We start from the raw sequence: 16,004 nt of genomic DNA on the forward strand, positions 1-16,004 counted from the left end.
TATTGGCACCTTCTGTTTTCATGATCTGCGTGTATGAATCTATATTTTTATTAAATTGTCATTGTCTCTCTGTTGCTAATGTTCGCTCTATTTAGGTGTTAGGTGGGGATCAGAACCATTGCAAAATGCTCAGGCTCTGCTGATCTTGCACATCTTGCTGTCAGTGGCCATTTCAGTGTATGTGCCAGTGAGTTTTTGTAAGCATCCCTGGGCTTTTTGCATGTGCCTCATAAATAATACTGCAGGTTAAAAGTTACTGCTAATTAATAAAAAATGCAATTAATTACCATAGTTATAGGTCATTCAACCAAGTAAGAAATTGAAAAATAAAATGCTAGGTTATGAACCATCAAATTTTAGTGAATTCCTTCTTATGTTGCTAAACTTATTCATAGAAATGGAAAGGACTGAGAGGAAAGTATCAAATTAGAATATATTTTGTGTTTAAAATGAGTTTGAAAATGTTTCCCACTTTCACTTCTTTTTTTTTTTTTTAACTTTGCTTCATAGAAATTGAAAGATCAGTTTTTGTGTCAAAGTTGCTCTTCAAAATAGGGAAGAAGTAGAATAAAATTCAGCTCTAGCCTTAAGTCTTCATGATGATAAGATTCAGTCATGTCGTCTGTTTGACATGTTTATCATCCAGTAGAAATTTTGGTGATTGCTGCAGTGGTCAGGGGAGAGGGAAAAAACTGAACTGTATTTAGAATCTTTTATATATTCTTCACTGAAACTTTGTATGGCTTTGTGAACCAGAAAAGTGTTCCATTAAAAACAGATGTTCACTATGCTACCCTTGAGGGGATAGCTTGAGAAGATGAAGGCAGGCAGTGATTATTGCTCTTTTGCTTGCTTTTTTGTTTAGTGGAAGTGATACTCATTGGAATTCTTCTCTCTCTAGGTGGTTTGTTTTAGATGCAGAAACGAGGGATCTGGTTTCGATACACACTGATGGCAACGAACAGCTTTCAGTGATGCGCTACTCAGTAGGTAGGCAGACTTGTACATGGAGAATAATTCTGATAAATCACATATATGTTCTGTTAAATGATGTTAAACTAGTCCCCAGCCACTAGAAAAGGCACAGCTTTGAAAAGATGGTTTCCAATACTTAATATATAACTGTGTATTTTGCTTAGATTTGTTTGCGTGTGCTAAATCTTGGAGTTTTGTAACTACAAAAGTTACCATGGCCTTTCTCAGCCTTTCCTTCATGTTACACTGTGGTGTCATAATAAGTGTTAGCTTTGCTCCAAGAAAAAATAAAAGTTCTCAGCTAAATAGTTGACAGGTTAACAGCAAAGTCCATAAAAAGCTTAATATTTCAGTGATATCTTAATATATTTCTTAGTTATTTTTCAGGTTTATTAATGCAAAAAACTGAGCTTATGTCTGTCTGACAGTCAGAGCTACTTGTCAAGTATTTGCTAAGGGATTATGTGGAGTCAAAGCCAGTATTGAGTCTCCTCTTCAGGCGTGACATGAAAAATCATCAGAGGCTGACTCCTCTCTCTGTTAAAACAGGATGGAAGAACACTCTTGTAAATCTTTCTCTTGTTTGTTTTTGGCTAACATGGAATGTCAGTGAGCAAAACGTTCCTCTGCTGCTGCTGCATGTGCCAAGCACAGCAATTTATTTTAAATCACTGATGTTCATTGACACTAGAGGTGTTTGATCATGATTCATGGCAGCTTTTGTCCGTGTACATTTTTAAATGGTGGCAATGTAGATTAGAAAACTACTTAAAACGTTTGAATGTTCCACATCTTTAGACATTATTTAGTGATGATTTATATGCAGTCCACACCTCCAAAGTTAAGGTGTCCATAGAGTAAACACTGTTCTGCATTTTTATGATGCAGAAAATTCAAATCTGCCTGCTGTCAACAGCTTTCAGAAATCCAGTGCAATCTGAGGATTTATATCCTGGCCATTGGACACTGACTCTAAAAAAAGCAGAAATGAATGAACTTGCCCAGAAACCATGCCCAAAAAGTAAACAGATACTGACTGAAAAACAGCATAATGTAAACAGTTATGAATCCTTCAATACAATTCATAAGCAGTAGGTTAACTGAGACTGTTGTCTTAACGATAAGTCTGAAATAATTAAAACTCAGAAAACAAACATTCTGTTAATTTTTATCAAATATTCTGTGTTGTAGATGGCACCTTACTTGCAGTTGGATCCCATGACAACTTCATTTACCTCTACGTAGTATCTGAAAATGGAAGAAAGTATAGCAGATATGGAAAATGCAATGTAAGTTTTGGAGCACATATAATCATCAGTTCTTGCATTTTGATTTTATACATATACTATGATGGTTAAACAATTAAACCTTTTCCAGACTGATGCTTTTCCCTTTTGGTTAAATGTTTGACAGGAATTTTTTCAGCATTTGATTGATTTGAAACTTCAGTCTGATGGGTACCACAACTCTTGGTGTTCAGTGATCACTTTTGCATCAAATATGACTAATTTATCAGACTGTTGCCTGTTTCTCTGAAATAGGAAATTAGCAGTAAGGTGGAGAAATGCGTTACACCTGTATGCTGAAATTCTTTCAAGGAAAATATTACATCTGTTTGGGGGTATTTTCTCCCTATTGGTAAAGTACTCCTTGAACCAACATATTATTAGGTGGTGGAATTCCATTAGAACATGTACTTTTGGAGGTTGCAAACGTACACTATTTTCAGCTATAATTGTTATTACAAAACTTGAAATTGAAGTTCAAAATTTGATTTCCCTGAATGGTCCAGGGTAAATTGGTCTAAGTGTAGCACAAGTAGTGGAGTTCATATTAGTCATTACACTTAGATGAGGTTGTCCCAGTGCTAAAAAATCCCCACTATTTTTTCCTTAAGCGTTTGGTTATCTAACATTCTGGCCTTAAGTTCAGCTTTCTCTGTAGGTTAGTGGAAATATTTACGTAAAGAACACGTGAAACTTAATGGGATTTGCAAATTACATCATAAGAATAGGTTCAAGTTTGAAATGTGACACGTACTGCTAGCGCATGTGGGTCCAGAGCAGCCTGTGTGCAGCTGCTTTGTTGGGCACAGAGCTGTCAGGGCAATCAGCAACAGTTTGGGGTTTGCCCCATTCCTGCAGTGTGCAGGCTGGCAGGGCGGGCTCAGCGCTGGCATGGAATGCAGCTGGGAGGGAAGGCTGGTGGGTGTGCTGGGGACTCCTCAATGTCAGGATTGTGGGGTGGGGTGAGCCAGGCATGATGCAGCCTCTGAGCAGGGTGATGATGGGGTTAACCAATAGCACAGTGGTTGTGAGATGAGAAATTGGATCTGTAGCCTTCCCCAGGAGCTCAGGCAGTGGGGAAAGGACCAAGCTACAGGGAGCTTAGACCAAGGTCCCAGTGGGGCTAGTGAGGATGGCAATGGATGACTGCACCTCAGTACAATATTTCACCTCATCACTTATTTTTTTAACCATAGAATATAAAATATCTCAGAAATGGCTAATCCTAACATACATAATATTTAGCTTACCATGTACTTCAAGGTCTCTCTGAGCTCTTTGAAGATGCATGAGTATTTATTTCTGTATATTGTATGTATTATGTATCAAGAGAGACCATATTGTAACTTAAACCATCATCTGTATGTTCCTATGCCTTGGCAGGAAGGGGTTTTTTAAAATTGGGGTGGGAGAATTGAGCATTGTTATACTCAGGCAGAAGTGTTAAGGCTTCAAAGCAGATTTCTGTTGTCCCATGTTTTTATAGTCTGAGTGACTGCATGTAGGAAGACAAAACTGGCAAGCTGGTTTCTGTCGGGGCTGAGCTTCCCCAACCCTTCTAGCCTGTGCAGAAGGCAGTGACCATGTAGCTGTGAGGCTACTGATCCGATTTCATGCACCCTGCACCTGCCCTCCGCTTCCTGCCAGCATGCTGGCAGGTCCGTACCAGTTTGATGCTAAGCAGGGAGACACCCAGGCATGCTCGGGACCCGGCGTGCTCTCCTGGCAGTGCATCCTTCTGGCATTCTGTCATTCAGTAGCCTTGCGGGTGACCTCCAAGTAGTATGACTCAGTACTCCTGGTAGTCAACTTCTTGTTTCTTCCAACTTGAGTGCATTATTTGAATACTTTCAGAAGGATTTTATCTGCGGAAGCGGCATTAGCTTGTGCATGAGGGCTGTATGCCCACTGTTACATTTAAATCCCCTCTCAGTCACAACCAGGCATTCTGCTGCTGCTAGTGAGGCAAGTCTGTGACCTGTGAGCCTGTTTCCACAGTGAGGGATAGTGCTGGCTGGGATCAGAATTTCAGATGAGCCTAAACAACCGTTTTGACTAGTGCAGCTGTTTTTTGAGGGCTCCAGCTATGCAGTCAGCAATTTGAAGGTATGGGCTGGGGTATGAACTTCCAGCATGTCAGCAGTTCCGGGGTGGCTGGTGCTGTCTCTGTTTGCCTTACATCAGAGATAACTTAGCAAAAGAGGAGCAAATGCTGTGCATTTACCAAGAGGGCTGTGGGGTAAAAGCCACACAGGCAGCCACACCGAAGTGTTTAATGCACTGGACTTGGCCTGAAATGATTTCTGTACCTCTCCTACAGGCTGTGGGCATTTTGAACCTTTCATCACTCAAGTCTGAAATAGATGGACATTGCCAATGAAGGAGAGGGTTTCCATTTAGGCAGGTAGTTCTATTAGCCAGTGAATCATTCATTGTATATAAAGGTACAGAAAAGGAGAGACTAAAATGTTACCTTATCAGTGGGCAGCTACCAAAGAAAGATTTTAATAGAAAACAGGATCCTCCTATTGAAAATATGATAACAATGTTATGTTCCAGTTCATCATTTGGTGATCGCCTGAAGGGATTTTGCAGCCTGGAGCCCCCTGGCCAATTGCTTTGTTGCTTCCCCTGCAGCCCCCAGGAATTTTAACAGCTGCCAAATGTCTGGCAGGATTTAGTAAATGACTGACCAATTCTTTTCTATGTTGGAATTCGATTGCAAATTCGAAGACTTGGAAAATAAGGGGAGGGGGGAGAAAAAATCCTAGCCAATTGTGCACTTTTTTTTTTTTTGTTTAATACCAAGTTTGCATGTCAGTATCGTATATCTCACCCATGACTGCAAAGCAGTTATGTCAATACACAGTTCCTTTGCTTGAGGGAGAGACTAGTTCATAAGTAAATAAATCATAAAGGCTAGCTTTTCTCCTAAATGTTTTTGCAGTCTCTCACAGAGGACCTGGGAACAGGGAGACAAGACATGGGTGTATTTCTACATGTAATTCTGGAAGCAATCAGTGTCTGTGTGGAAGCAGTTGGCGTGGTGGGTGACGTGGCAGCCCGTGCAGTGCTTCTGCATGGCCCTGGTGTGGCCAGTGCAGGCTGGGCCATGGGGCCTCGGGGGAAGCTGAGGGACACCACCTTCCTAATGCCCACTGAGAGGGGGAGATAAATTGACTTGAATCAGTCAAGAAAATGCTGTTTTGTTGCCTAGCGGAATGACTAGGAAGGGGAGAAAATAGATGGACTTACAAGGGGAAGAGGATCAGTGAGAAGAAATGGAAGGGTGGAGGAAGAAAAGAGTGACGTGGATGTTACTTTTATTAATTTCCTACCCTTTCCTCTACAGAGAAATAAATTATTCCTACCTTATGCAAATTTTTGGCTTTTCTGGAGCCTTTCATAGCTTTATTATTATTATTGTTGTTGTTGTTGTTATTTTTATTATTACTACCATCAAAAAAGTTTGTGCACAGGAAAAATATTCTGACCAGCTGCATTTATCTTCTCCCTCAAAACTCCAGACATGTGTTTAGCCCTCAGTGTGCTGTTGATGGTGATAACTAAGCAACTAGACCAGAGGGGTTTGATTCTTAATATAGATGACCCCGTGCCTATAGAGAAGACACCTTTCAGAACTGGTACTAAACACGTGTACAGTGTAAGAAGCACAGCAGAAACTTTCAAAAAGTTTGGAAGAGTATTCTTGTAACACCAGGCCACGATCTTGTACTTTTACATTGTGGTTGTTAACTGAGGTATCCTGGGCTTTTTGGGTAAGCAAAGGTGATTTGCATGTGTGTGCATTTAATGGAAATTATTTTAAACTTGGATAGAGAAATAGATTTCTCTATCTAAGACAGAGAAATAAGAGTTCTGTCACTTTTTTGTTGGGATCTAAAAATGATCCCATGCAAGTTACTTGCTTTTCTAAATTAGTAGCAACATGTATGTTCCTAATTCACGTATAAATTCGAGTTCATCCATATTTTAGCATCATGGATGTTGGAGTAAATCATTCTGGGGTCCAAAAGGGACACAATTTACAAGGGAAGAGTGGAAGAGGCATGATGCCCAGCCTGCATTCATTTAGCTGTTAGTGAGTGTGGCACTGTGAGTAAGGAAGGAGCCTTTAAAAGAACACAAGTGAATTGCAGCAGACCTGGGGTGGGTGAGAGGTGATTTTTTTTTTGCTGTTAGCTGTCCCATCTATGGGTGCAGCTTCTGCTTCACTTTCCACTAAAGTAGGTGTTTCACACTGGTGTTACTGTGTTCTTCTCCAGGGACATTCCAGCTATATTACACACCTTGACTGGTCCCCAGACAACAAGTATATAATGTCAAACTCAGGAGACTATGAAATACTATACTGTAAGTATGAAATTAAATAGACTGGAAACAGAAATATGTATTAACTGTCAGAATATTTAAAAAAGTATGTTTGATCAGGGCTGTACAAAATGCTTGCTGACAAAGGGACCAACTTGAACTTGTGTAACCTGATATCTTGATGTTATTCAGAGCTGTGTATTACCTAATGGCAATGCCAAATATAGCTTACTTCTTTACAAGGTCATAAATCAGTTTAATGGCTTAGAATTTACAGAACAAGTGGCACTACATTTTGATGTTGGCCAAAGTTCTGTAGATTGAAAATAATATACACAGTTGTCTAATTAATATCAACAATGCCAGTTATTTTGGGGGAATAAAATTAGTAGGTCTGTGCCACAGTTCTGTTCCGGGGTTTCTGGTTTCAAACTTTATCGTGGCCAGTGGTGTTGAAAACAAAGCAAAGTAATAATGCTACTTTAATGAGTTAGTGGAAATAATGGTTCTGGGTTTGTCTTTTTTTCAGTATGTGAAAATATGAATTTAATATATAATGGCTATGTCAGAAGTGCAACTTGAGTAGTACATAGCATTCTGTTTTTAAATTGTTTTTTTGTATTCTTGTCTTCGTACAACTTTTAACTAGGTCCAAGAGGACTGCTGCTTTTTCCCTGTACAGACAAGAATAGCCAGCAATTTAAATATCCGTAACCTTAACATGCTTTTTCTGCCTGTCACACTTAAGTTTCAAATCTAGATAGTGCAATCTATCAAAAGGGCATTTTTGGTGCTTTAATTTCATGTACAGGGAAGAAAAGAGCTGTGACCCATTAGTAGTGGCCTAATGTATTACAAGATGGACAATCTTTCTTTTCCTAGTTAAAAGCTGAAAAGCAGTCTAAGGTTTTTCTGGCAGTAGTTGCTCACTGTTGTAAAAGCAGAACTTCCTGAATGATTGATTGAATTTTAGCACATCAGTGGAGCTGGTAGGAGGAAGAAATTATTATATTACAGACTTCTATTAAAGCATTTTATCGAGTTGGTAGCAGGGTACTCAAGCTGCAGGGAGGTTATGCTATCAGAAGAGGGAAATGAGAAGTAAATATGACCCATAAAAACCAAGTAAAGCTTCAAGTATCTGGAATTTGATAAAGGTACTGGTCTGTCTTTGCCTCTACAGTGTAATTCCAAATTGGTTTTAAGACACATTTATTTACTGTATTAGCATCTTCAGAGAGCACATATATAAATATAGTTTTACATTGCATAATTCATCACTCACTTTTTTTTACAGGGGACATTCCAAGTGGCTGTAAGCTAATCAGGAATCGTTCTGACTGTAAGGATATAGATTGGACAACATATACTTGTGTGCTAGGTTTCCAGGTGTTTGGTAAGCACTGTTTAACTTACTTTTAAGCTATTCATGCTGTGCTTGTGTTTTTGTTTGCTTCCGTTTGTCATTAGAGGTACGCTGTTAATGATTATTAAGGATGGTGCTGAGATCACAGACCAAAGAGACCGACCACAATATTTGTCTGAAATAAAGAGCACCGGATGTTCTACAGACAGCGTGCAATTGGTTTCTGTTTAGTTCTTGAAGTTTGAGATTTGACTTTTCTGCTGTCATTTTAGGCTACCAGTTTTGGAGGCACCGAAGCAAAAAGCTTATACTTTTAAGGTGCTCATATAAGCACATGTGCATTCTCCTTTGCTTACCTTATTTTTGGATAGGAACAAGAAGGTGTGAGTGTAGGTTATAGTTCATAACTTAAAATCATGACAGCACTTTGATACCTGTAGTCAAAGGTGAGTAATAGACCCTGTTTATAAAGAGTAAAAATGCTTTACAGATTAAACAGATTCTTTACCTAGTAGTTTATTTTTAAAATGTACAAAACCACTTTACACAGCTGACAGATCTGCTTTTAATAGTACAATTCAAACTGCTTTTGCTTATGACAGCTCTGTTGGCCATAAATAAGGAGCCTCTCTGTGGTGGGTTTCAGCTTTGAATATCAGTTTATATGCAGGATAGAAGGAAATCAAGTGAGTCTGAGTTCTTTCTGTAGCTTCTGACACCTGTCATGCATATTTAAGGGCTGTCATGTCCTTGATGGGCAAGTAGCCTTAAAGGATTAAAGTTGATGTGTGGCCTAACACTGACACTCTTGTGTGGCATATTGGTTGGGTGGAGGGCATTTGGTGCTTAATAACTAGACATGATTTCCTTCTTGGGTACAAAGATCTGAGACAGAATAGGGAAAATAAAGGGATCAGAGAAGGAAGATGATGAGTTGATAGACTGCATAAATATTTCTGAGTTCTTTGGAGCTTGAGGTAGGTATCAGAAATAAACAGGAGCATACTCTTTCTGGTGCTGAATACTGTTGCTTAGTGCTAGTTTGATGAAAATATTGGTTTCCATAATCCTGAGAACTGTGAACCAGGTTGTGTACGTGTTTGTTTTTATTCAGTCTGTCTGGGTGAAGTTGGAAGTGGATGGCTGTATCCTCCTGATGCTCTGTGCATGTAGGCTTAGGCTAACGAGGAATTGGACCACAGCAGTCATTTCCTCACTGTCTTTGCTACTGTGACTGAAATAATAGTGCAACACAAAAGCCTTTTTTAAAATGGAGTATTAGAAGATTCGGGAGATGCTACAGAAAGTGAAAACCAAAACTGTCATGCTAATATAATGTCTTTCTCCAGGAGCAAGGAGAACACTTTTTAAGGACTGCATATTCCTTCTGGAATAGACTTGGAGCTGAAGCATTTTACATTCTATGCAAAGTACCTAAATCTACCAGAAACATGGAGGTAGCAGGCTCTGTCGCTACTGAACTTTTACCATTACATTTGGTGGTAGAGCAGACAGAATAAGGAGAGCAGCTCTCTGAATCCCAGGGCTTTCCCAGAAGTGTCCCTTACTCCTGACCTAAGGAGGTGAGATGTGGGAGTGCAGGAAGAGTTTGGTTTCACATCTGGACCATTCACTTTGTCTCTAACAGCTGTTAGATAGAAGCTACAAGTGACTGGGGCCAGGCTGGAGATGAGCAGCTCCCATAATCACTGATTTGAGAGACCATTTTACTTTTAGTTTTTGAAAAGTGGAGAAGTCGTTTGATCTTGTCTGCATGCCCTTTTGGTTTAATACAAACTTTGCCACTCTGGATAAGTTTAAGTAGTCTCAACTTCTCTCGAAGGCTTCAGTGTGCCAGAGGACCTGGGAATGAAGTAGATAAAGCAGATAATATGATGGTATTCTGGGGCAGAACAGAATATATTTAAACTTCCTAGCCAAGATACATCATGCCCTAATTTTATACTGTCTACTAGTCTGACACCCTTTACAGAATCTTAAAATTACGGCTTGGTCTCAGACAAAGGCAAGTATTTTCCCATTGAATCAGACAGTGCAGCTAAGCCAACCTTGCAGATATTTGCTAGTCTGGCTTTGACCTGAGGGTCAGTGGGCTCAGGGATCCAAGCAAGCCAGAGACTGCTCACTGACGCTCAGGAGAGAGGGTTAAGTTTATGGGATTTGGGTTTATGTGTTTTACAGTTTAGATCTGTGGATAGTGTACCGTAGGCTCAAGCATTGCACTATTGTCAGCAGAAGAAAAAGGATGGAAATGCATGCTTTGGATGAGAAATAGCATTGCTCTTTTTGGCAGTTGATGTTACTATTGGCTCAGCAGTAGAAATCATTCTCTGGGTTACTGCACATTTCCCACACTTTTTTCTGAGCAGATTCTTTTGAGAGGCTTACTGCTGTTTAGCAGGATTTACTGAAACTGAAGTGCTGTTGTCGTGCTTCATAATAATATCTGGGGGGGGTTGTTATTTTTACAGTTATATTGAGAACTAAAAACTCAGTTATATTAATGTCTTGGTTTTTTCCGTTTGCCTGATGCATTGAAAGCAAATCCTACTGTCTTAGGAAAAAAGATGGCCTTATATTTAGAGATCCTAAAGGACTTTGCAAACACAAAAGATGTTTAATAGGAGATGCAATCTTGAATATTTGTAATTTTAATCTTAAATTAAAAAGAACAACAAATTGAAAAGAAGAGGCAGTAGCACAGCTGTTTGTCTCAGTCTGCCTAAGGTGGTAGCTGAAACTTTGGGAAGCCAAAGTTCATTTATTACTTCCACCTGTTTGACAGTATTTTATATATAAAAACCAAGAGAAAAGCTAAAATTCATTCATTCATTCAAGTAGCTCATGTGGAGCTACTTGAAAATTTTAAAAAATATATATTTTCCAGTTTTATTTCATTGGTGTGAGAACACTAAAATGTTTCTGAATACTTTCCTTAGCGCTTCATGTTGTTATTTAGTAAATTACCTACAGTGTATCTTATTGGCATTGTAACAAGTTTAACAAGCTGACTTTGTGTTCTTCTGAGAAAATTAAGTTCTTACGCCACCCACTGAAGAATGGAAAAAAACAACTTTAAAGTTAAACACTGTTTGCCTTTTTGGATAAAAGCAAGAATATATAGTGTGGGAGTTTGAAAAAGATAAGGAAGTTATGGTTTGGCTTTTTGTGCTGTATAAAACAGTAGACACCACATGTTTTTTATTTTACTGAAGTCAGTGACTGTAATGGAGGAAGAAGATATTTTCATATCTGATAATCAGTATACCTCTCAGTCAATCAGACACACAGTTTTTTGGAGTGGGCGTGAAATTTGAGGAGGGGAAAATTCCTTCTAACTCCTGAACCTAATTAGAAACCCAAGCCTGAGCTTAAAAATATGGTACTTTGGTATCTTATAACCCCTTGCTTACCTTTTGTTCAGCTTTCCTTGCAGATGTGAATCGTCTGTTTTGTTATGGGAATCTCTAAGGTCTTCAGTTTTTGTTAAAACTAGAGCCTGCCCCATCCCCATTTTGCTCAGTGCTTTTCATCCAGGAAATGTTGTTATTCTTTTGTCTAGACATATCTGTGTCGTTCTTTTTACTTAAAAGCATATTGAATTGTACTTAAGCACTTGACAGCACTCATATCCATGAAACCCTTGCAGGCTGGGTTTCTGTGCAGAGTATCATCAATCAGTTGTCTCCTTTGAACCACACAAATACTAAGATTTAACATAAAAGGAGCCAAACCAATTGAAACATAGAAGAAACCAACAAAACCATAATGTACAGTACCTGGATTTGTCCCATGCTTCAGCATCGCTGTTGCTTTTAAAATGTCTGTGCATGAATGAAAGTACTGAGTTACCAGTTTTAGCAGCAAACTTAAGATAAACTTTAAACAAGACTGAGGTTTTGAACAGGAAGTGTATGTTAAGCCTGAGATGTTATCCTGACTGAGACTGAGGAGTTAAGAGAACGGAGTGGGGGAGTGGCATTAGAGTAGCAAAATATTTATGATATTTAATGCAATGCACATTCCATTTTCCATTTGAATTTCTGTCTTACCTTTTGTTAAACTTATATTTTCTCACAGCTTTATCGATTTTATTTTTGGTTATGACCGTGACTGAATACCTGCTGTACTCTTTTCTAGGAGTTTGGCCTGAAGGATCAGATGGAACAGATATAAATGCCCTTGTCAGATCCCATAACCGAAAAGTGATAGCAGTTGCTGATGATTTTTGTAAGGTCCATCTCTTTCAGTATCCCTGTTCCAAGCCAAAGGTAAGTCTAAACCAGTCTAGTCCATATGCTTCTTTGCATTGTGTGAAGCTTTCCCTGCCAGATACCTGCTTCCAGCGTGGTTGTTTTGGAACCTGGCAGCCTAATACCTGATTTATATCCAAGAACCTCCATTAAATTTATATAGAAAATTGAAAGTATAAAATAATACAAATGTAAAACAATATACCTAAAAGTGAAGTGGCAATAGTTATCCTTAAATTATGGGTTATGTACTTGATGTTTTGTATTTGCTGGCCTTAGTGTTAGGTTCATTACTTTTTGCATAGAGATCTACATCTGTCCCAAGTTAAAGATCTTAAGAAGAGATGATGTATTGCAACAGAAAACCTAATATAAATACAATTCTTTACTCTTTGTGAATTTAGATCTCTCTTGAAAGGGCTAAGCAAAAATACTAGTAGTTTTAAATTTCATGTGCTTTTCTGGTCAGCATGTGATTTATCTTTGTGCTTGTTTTCAATAGGCTCCAAGTCACAAATACAGTGCTCACAGTAGTCATGTGACAAATGTCAGCTTCACTCATAGCGATGGTCACTTGATTTCAACTGGAGGGAAAGACATGAGTATTATTCAGTGGAAACTTGTGGAGAAGGTAACTCTACCACAAAATGACATTGTCATAGATATTGGTGCAACCAAAGTGCCCATCCCTGCCAGTGAAAATGCTGTGCAGTCTCCTGCACATCTCCCACAACCTTTTAATGAAATGAACCAAAATGAAAGTGTAACTGGCAGCTCTCCGGCTTCTTTGGAGAGCAACTTGGAGCAGTCTGCGGAGGCCAGCGAAGAGCAGAGTGAGGAGCAAAGCGAGGGGAGCAGCCTGGATCCTGCTGAGCCGAGCTATGAGGAGCCCTCCAACGAGCTGAGTGAGGAGCACAGCGAATCCACAGTCACTGAAGAGCAGCAGGATAACTCACCAGTGTCTTAATGCTCCCAGCTCAGGCGGTTGTTATTTTCCCTTGGTGTGCGTGCTTTCATTACAGGGTGAGGGTTCAAATAGGGAAGACTAGCTGAGATTCATGACCACTCCAGATTTTGAGTTTCAGTGAGATTTTTAGTCTGAGCTTCAGTTCAATGTGTGGAACCATCCCAAGGGCCTGGCTTGATGGTCTGTGTCAAGATCTGGTCACAGTTAGTAGTGGACATTATCGTAGATCCATTTCAGTTCTGAAATTGCTGTCAGGAAGTAGCATGAAATACATACTGGAAAAAAGGTTAGCTCTGAGAATTAGCTGGAGTAGACCACCATAACTGTGTGAAAGTGCTTTCTAAAAGAACTGAGTTTATGGGAAGTGCTGAGCTGTTCCAGCTGGGGAGTACTGTTCTGCTTTTTCCAGGTGCAAAGACAAACAGAATGAAACAAACAACCAAAAAGCTCTTTGTGGGGCTGTTTTCCTTTGTTTTTTCTTAAGGAGAAAAATAGAGGAAAAATGATGTAACAATGCCACGTGTATGGCGATGCCTTCTTGATCTAACACATATGCAATTTTCTAACACTACTAATTCTTTGTGGAGTCTGAATGTGTTTGTAGTTGGTCTGCCCTGGGTGCTGCTAGTTCTAAGGCAAATCCTGTCAAGGAACGGTATCAGCTGTTCCATTTTCACCGACTATTTAATAGCAGACTAACCAAATACCGGTGTGTTTCACTTTTCGTGACCTGAAAGTTGATTTAAACTATAGGATGTAATTGTCTTTTCAAAGAATTGCTTGCCTAGAGAGTTGGAAACGAGAGAATCTTTACAGTGACTTTGATGTGAGCAGCAGAGGAAGGATGACAAGAACACAGAAATCAGATGGGCTCCAGAGTTAAACTTTAAGCCTTCAAGCAAAATTTGCTCCATCCCTAGTAGGAGAAATATAAATACAGTTAACTTAAATTATTAAATTGGTGCTTAGGATTAGTATATTAAGTTGATAATTTTTTCTTCTGAGTTTTTAGAGGTAACTCTAAGAATCATTTAACTGCAGTCTGTACTTTTTATTTTTTCCCCTGGCTCCCTTAGCAGTTGTGATATAAGCATACAGTAATTTAGGTGATGATGATGTGATTTTTTTTTCCCCCTAGACTTGCTGATCTATTATTTTTGTGATTTTTTTATTTCCACCCCACCCCTCCCTGGGTTGCTCTAAGCCATGCAGCTCTCATGTGGCTATACCTGGCCAGTTACGGGATATTTTGGCATTTTGTTATGCATTTGGAAAGTACTTTTTTTTTTTTATGAGTTTGTCAGATAGCTACATTTTTTTCTTAAGTGCATACATTTCCTACTTTAAAAAAGATACAGATTTACTGGCAGATATCCATTTCCTATGTACTTGTTTATATTTTGATTACATAGAATTTTCTTTTCTAACTTGCTGCATTGTGCTGGTATTTTAGTTCTTAGTTAGAATATCATGTTTAGAAACTTTGGATGAGTTCATAAGTCTTAATTGTGCAAGCGTTTACGTGATTGTGCCATTCCAAAGTGCATCAAAACTGTCATTCCCTTACTAGTATCTTCTCAGGAGAAATGCTACAGATCAGGTATTTAGTCATCATTTGGAAAGAAAAAAACAAATGGACTCCCAAAGGACATTTAGAACATTTATATATAAAATATATAAATATATATATACACACATATATATATAAAAAAAATATCCTCTTGTTTACAACAGTTCCAGAGAACCTCAAAGTAGTTCCCTTCAGATGGAGGGAGATATGGATTCCAAGCAACCCATCTGTTTAAACTGTGCTCTGTACATAGAGTTTTACTGGAGAGCTCTAGTATGCCTGACTTGCAAATTTGCCAAATAGCAGTGGAAGATAAAGGTCAGCTCATCAAAGTTCTTGGTTACAAATGAGGAATATGCTGTAGGTTTAGAAAATAATCTTAGTAAAGGAGAAAGGATTGTAGAGCTAATGAGGCACAGAGAGCTCTCTGTCACTTTTATGAACTCCACATTAAGCAACACATTTCTATTTGGAACATCTGTCACCTGGGGTTGCCATGTAAAGTGAGAGTTATAGTTGTGATATTCTTGTGTTTGTAGTTCTGAAGACTCTACTAATATGCAAAAAGCCTTACAGCTTTCAATTGCTGGCAACTACTGTTTAACAATTAAATCTGTGATAATGGATGGAAATGGGTGGGATTATGTAACTGTAGATGTTTTAGAAAAATAATTGTGAATGAATTATGATTAAGAGTGTTTCATGTGAAGATGTTTGAGCCATTTCTATCTATCATGCATTCCTGTCTCAAGGCAGAAAACTTTGAAGATTAAAAAAAATAAAATAATCAAAATAAAATATTGCAGTGTCTCTCTCCGTATCTGTTCTGGTTGTTTCTGTTATAAAGTGGATGCTGCCATCGCAGTTACAGGGTCTGTGATTTTGGAAGAACCTTTTAACGTGTGCTTTCTTGATTACCTCCCAAGCTGCCTAAAAATAAGTTAGTTCAGCATCATGAACAGTGCTAGCACTCCTAAACATTGCTCTTTTCTACTTCTCAAAAGTTTTACAACCTTTCCCTTTTCCATATTTCGTTAATATCCCACTAACCTTATCTTTCTATAGCTAATTCATAAGTGGCAGAGTGTTATGAATAGGTTTTTGTCCCGATGCAAAGTGCAGTCTACCTTCCAGGGTTGTACCCAGAAGCTTTCTTCTGGGAGAAGACTACAAGCTTATTTTAGCTATAATGTATTAAATACCGCAAGGTTTCCACATTACTGATAGTCTCTGT

At 38.7% G+C, this 16,004-nt stretch overlaps 1 protein-coding gene across 7 annotated transcripts in view; it reads left to right on the forward strand.

Annotated features, from left to right (window-relative positions):
* EML4 (EMAP like 4) overlaps positions 1-15,568 on the forward strand; it is a 149,823-nt gene extending 134,255 nt beyond the window's left edge. For all 7 annotated transcript variants that reach the window (XM_050314223.1, XM_050314221.1, XM_050314222.1 and 4 more), the window contains 6 exons: positions 902-990; positions 2,167-2,264; positions 6,548-6,635; positions 7,891-7,989; positions 12,121-12,251; positions 12,736-15,568. In XM_050314223.1, coding sequence (XP_050170180.1) covers positions 902-990; positions 2,167-2,264; positions 6,548-6,635; positions 7,891-7,989; positions 12,121-12,251; positions 12,736-13,200 — 970 coding nt within the window. In that variant the 3' untranslated portion in view covers positions 13,201-15,568. The remainder of the gene's footprint in view (positions 1-901; positions 991-2,166; positions 2,265-6,547; positions 6,636-7,890; positions 7,990-12,120; positions 12,252-12,735) is intronic.
* Positions 15,569-16,004: the final 436 nt, after the last annotated feature.

This window comes from Myiozetetes cayanensis, unplaced genomic scaffold (assembly GCF_022539395.1).
Source record: "Myiozetetes cayanensis isolate MyiCay16 unplaced genomic scaffold, myiCay2020 scf2-11, whole genome shotgun sequence".
NCBI lineage: Eukaryota > Metazoa > Chordata > Aves > Passeriformes > Tyrannidae > Myiozetetes > Myiozetetes cayanensis.